We start from the raw sequence: 5,000 nt of genomic DNA on the forward strand, positions 1-5,000 counted from the left end.
CTCTCCTGCTTCCACTGACTCCAGGTCAGTTCTCTTCCACTGACTCCAGGTCAGTTCTCTTCCACTGACTCCAGGTCAGTTCTCTTCCACTGACTCCAGGTCAGTTCTCTTCCACTGACTCCAGTCCAGTTCTCTTCCACTGACTCCAGGACAACTCTAATCCATGCAGTGTTTGTGTGTCTGAATGAGCATGAGTGTGTTGAATCACTTGTCAAATAAATATGCTATTTGATGGAGTTTGGAGTGGAGAGCACAGCACTCCTTCTTCTGAACTACACAACTGGCTTCCAGTTGAAGCTCGCATCCGCTACAAGACCATGGTGCTTGCCTATGGAGCTGTGAGGGGAATGGCACCTCAGTACCTCCAGGCTCTGATCAGGCCCTACACCCAAACAAGAGCACTGCGTTCATCCACCTCTGGCCTGCTCGCCTCCCTACCACTGAGGAAGTACAGTTCCCGCTCAGCCCAGTCAAAACTGTTCGCTGCTCTGGCCCCCAAATGGTGGAACAAACTCCCTCACGACGCCAGGACAGCGGAGTCAATCACCACCTTCCGGAGACACCTGAAACCCCACCTCTTTAAGGAATACCTAGGATAGGATAAAGTAATCCTTCTCACCCCCCTAAAAGATTTAGATGCACTATTGTAAAGTGGCTGTTCCACTGGATGTCATAAGGTGAATGTACCAATTTGTAAGTCGCTCTGGATAAGAGCGTCTGCTAAATGACTTAAATGTAAATGTAAATGTACACTGTGTGTTGAACGCCTGCCTTGTTAAGCTCCTCCATGTTTTCTAGACCTCATGATGTAACTGAGGCTGATGGGAGTCTGCCTCCACACAGCCATCTAATACCATAATGAGGACCTTTAGTTAGACAGGGCTCAACAGTGCAAAAACCATGACTGGCTGTGGTCCCTCCGAAAGCCTGGGTTATTTATCTAACCTCTGCCTACACCACACACACACTGTAGACACAGACAGAAACACACATGCATGCGCGCACACACACACACACACACACACACACACACACACACACACACACACACACACACACACACACACACACACACACACACACACACACACACACACACACACACGTGGGCGTACATACATAAACAGGCTAGTTTAGACAGGCATGGGTGGTGAGAGAGCAGTTTCAACGGCTAGACAGTTTAGCACCTTGATGAAGGCTTTAGTGCTGACATGAGTTGGTTTTCAGTAATACATAGACACAAACAGTTCCAAAAGTAATTGAATATCTTTGGACGATCTCGTTTACACCCCAGCGAGGACGACCCCCCCCAAAATACACAAAATAAAACTGCAGGGGTCGGAGGTTGGGATTGTTACCATGACGACGGTGTGCCAGGGCGAGGCGTCGTCCTCGCTGGGGTGTATTCCGTGGTTCCACCTGCGCTGCAGGATGTAGAGGACTGGCTCGATGGTCACATTGAACTTTGACACCCATCTGACCTCCAGTTGACCCTGCTGGTCCTCCAGAAATAACATGTCCTTCCTGGGCTTCAGAGGTACGCCTGCATGGGTCAGGTGAGGAGAATAATGAGTCACACACGAACACCCCCCCTTCTGTCTTAACATTCCCCCTTCTGTTTTAATACCCCCCCTTCTGTCTTAACACACACCCCTTCTGTCTTAACACCCCCCCTTCTGTCTTAACACACACCCCTTCTGTCTTAACACCCCCCTTCTGTCTTAACACACACCCCTTCTGTCTTAACACCCCCTTCTGTCTTAACACCCCCTTTCTGTCTTAACACACACCCCTTCTGTCTTAACACCCCCCTTCTGTCTTAACACCCCCTTCTGTCTTAACACACACATCCAATATGTCTTAACACCCCCTTCTGTCTTAACACCCCCTTCTGTCTTAATACCCCCCTTCTGTCTTAACACCCCCTTTCTGTCTTAACACCCCCTTCTGTCTTAACACCCCCTTCTGTCTTAACACCCCCCCCCTTCTGTCTTAACACCCCCTTCTGTCTTAACACCCCCCCTTCTGTCTTAACACACACCCTTTCTGTCTTAACACCCCCCCTTCTGTCTTAACACCCCCCCCCTTCTGTCTTAACACACACATCCCATATGTCTTAACACACACATCCCATGTCTTAACACACACATCCCATATGTCTTAACACACACACACCCCTTCTGTCTTAACACCCTCCCTTATATCTTAATACACACACACCCCTTCTATCTTGACCCCCCTTCTATCTTAACACACACACACCCCTTCTATCTTGACACCACCCCTTCTGTCTTAACACCCCCTTTCTGTCTTAACACAAACACACACACACACACCTCTTCTGTCTTAACACCCCCATTCTGTCTTAACACAAACAAACACACACACACACACACACACACCTCTTCTGTCTTAACACCCCCATTCTGTCTTAACACCCCCATTCTGTCTTAACACAAACAAACACACACACACGCCTCTTCTGTCTTAACAACCCCTTCTGTCTTAACACCCCCTTCTGTCTTAACACCCCCCTTCTGTCTTAACACACACCTCTTCTGTCTTAACACCCCCTTCTGTCTTAACACCCCCTTCTGTCTTAACACCCCCCTTCGGTCTTAACACACACACTCCGTATCTATTGATTAAAATAAACATGTACACAAAGTGGATATAGTGAGACCTTTATAGAGATTGGCTGGAGCCTGGCAGGTGTGTCCACAGCCATTGGAGCAGCACTTCTTGGAGGCAGAGCAGTGTTTGTCAGCGGAGCAGCTCTCCACGCAGGCGGCAGCAAATCCCATGGCTCGCTGGGGAGGGGGGCAGTCCCCCTGCTTCCCTGACCTCAGAGACACCAAGAACTCCCAACTGGTTACACACTCATGATGCTTCTGAGGGAGGGACAGGGGGAGGAGGGAGGGAGATGGTTAGATGGAGGGAGGTACAGGGGGAGGGGGGATGGAAGAATGGAGAGGGACAGAGGAGGAGGGATGGAGGGATAGAGTGTGACAGGGGAGGGGGGATGGAAGAATGGAGAGGAACAGAGGAGGAGGGATGGAGAGGGATAGATGGATGGAGAGACAGGGGGAGGAGGGATGGATGGAAAGGGACAGGGAGGAGGAGGGGTGGAGGAATGGAGAAGGACAGGAGGAAGAGGGAGGGATGGAGAGGGACAGGGGAGGAGGGAGGGATGGAAAGGGACAGGGCAGGGGGGAGGGAGGGAGGGAGGGATGGAGAGGGACAGGAGGAAGAGGGAGGGATGGAGAGGGACAGGGGAGGAGGGAGGGAGGGATGGAGAGGGACAGGGGAGGAGGGAGGGAGGGATGGAGAGGGACAGGAGGAAGAGGGAGGGATGGAGAGGGACAGGGGAGGGGGGAGGGAGGAATGGAGAATGACAAAAGGAAGAGGGAGGGATGGAGAGGGACAGGGGAGGAGGGAGGGAGGGATGGAGAGGGACAGGGGAGGAGGGAGGGAGGGAGAGAGACAGTAGGAGGAGTGAGGGAGGGAGGGATGGAGAGGGACAGGAGGAAGAGGGAGGGAGGGAGCGGAGGGGAGGGACAGGGGGAGGTGGGAGGGAGGGAGGGAGGGGAGGGAGAGGGACAGGAGGAGGAGGGAGGGAGGGATGGCGAGGACAGGAGGAAGAGGGAGGGAGGGAGGGAGGGAGGGAGGGAGGGAGGGAGGGAGGGAGGGAGGGAGGGAGGGAGGGAGGGAGGGAGAGGGACAGTAGGAGGAAGAGGGAGGGAGGGAGAGGGACAGGGGGAAGAGGGAGGGAGGGATGGCGAGGGACAGGAGGAAGAGGGAGGGAGGGGAGGGAGAGGGACAGTAGGAGGAAGAGGGAGGGAGGGAGGGAGAGGGACAGGGGGAGGAGGGAGGGAGGGATGGCGAGGGACAGTAGGAGGAGTGAGGGAAGGTGGGAGACAGACAGACAGACAGACAGACAGACAGACAGACAGACAGACAGACAGACAGTTGATATTGGTGTGGTGCTGTCTGTCTCGTCTCTTACAGTCTCCAAAACCACCATGGTACTGGATAGGCCCTGCATATGGCCATATACACACAAACAAACCTACAGGATGGAACACTGGCAAGGATTCAACTCAAGTATGCATACAAACACACTGACACACACAGACAGTCCCCCTCAGCACCATGGCCAGTCTCTGCCATATAGGATCAGTATAAACACAAACCTAACAGGGAAAACTGGCAACATAAAGAGAACCACCAGCACCTTGGCAGGCCTCTGTGTATGGCAGTATATACACACAAACACACACCTATTGCCAATGGCTATAACTCCCTAATACACCCACCCACCCACAGACGCTCACAGACACACACAACTGTCTCACACACACACACACACGCAACACACACACGTGCGCACACACGCACATCCACACGCACACACACTGTGAAGAGAGAGAGAGAGGAGTCTGGCTGTGAGAAGGGTGAGGAGGCTGGCTGTGAGGAGAGAGAGAGGAAGAGTCTGGGTGTGAGAGGGGTGAGGAGGCTGGCTGTGAGGAGAGAGAGAGGAGGAGTCTGGTTGTGAGGAGAGAGAGAGGAGGAGTCTGGCTGTGAGGAGAGAGAGAGGAGGAGTCTGGCTGTGAGGAGAGAGAGAGGAGGAGTCTGGCTGTGAGGAGAGAGAGAGGAGGAGTCTGGCTGTGAGGAGAGAGAGAGGAGGAGTCTGGCTGTGAGGAGAGAGCGAGGAGGAGTCTGGCTGTGAGGAGAGAGAGAGGAGGAGTCTGGTTGTGAGAGGGGTGAGGAGTCTGGCTGTGAGGAGAGAGAGAGGAGGAGTCTGGCTGTGAGGAGAGAGAGAGGAGGAGTCTGGGTGTGAGAGGGGTGAGGAGGCTGGCTGTGAGAGGAGAGAGAGGAGGAGTCTGGCTGTGAGGAGAGAGAGAGGAGGAGTCTGGGTGTGAGAGGGGTGAGGAGGCTGGCTGTGAGAGGTGGGTGGAAGCTGGCTGTGAGAGGTGGGTGGAAGCTGGCTGTGAGAGGTG

The 5,000-nt window shown here is 53.7% G+C and overlaps 1 protein-coding gene across 1 annotated transcript in view; it reads right to left on the minus strand.

The window, feature by feature from the left end:
• anos1b (anosmin 1b) overlaps positions 1 to 5,000 on the minus strand; it is a 194,582-nt gene that overhangs the window by 67,801 nt on the left and 121,781 nt on the right. The window contains exons 4-5 of the mRNA XM_052465113.1: positions 2,684 to 2,891; positions 1,359 to 1,543 (exon numbers count right to left, since the gene is read on the minus strand). Coding sequence (XP_052321073.1) covers positions 1,359 to 1,543; positions 2,684 to 2,891 — 393 coding nt within the window. The remainder of the gene's footprint in view (positions 1 to 1,358; positions 1,544 to 2,683; positions 2,892 to 5,000) is intronic.

The sequence above is a fragment of the Oncorhynchus keta genome, chromosome 1, assembly GCF_023373465.1.
Source record: "Oncorhynchus keta strain PuntledgeMale-10-30-2019 chromosome 1, Oket_V2, whole genome shotgun sequence".
NCBI lineage: Eukaryota > Metazoa > Chordata > Actinopteri > Salmoniformes > Salmonidae > Oncorhynchus > Oncorhynchus keta.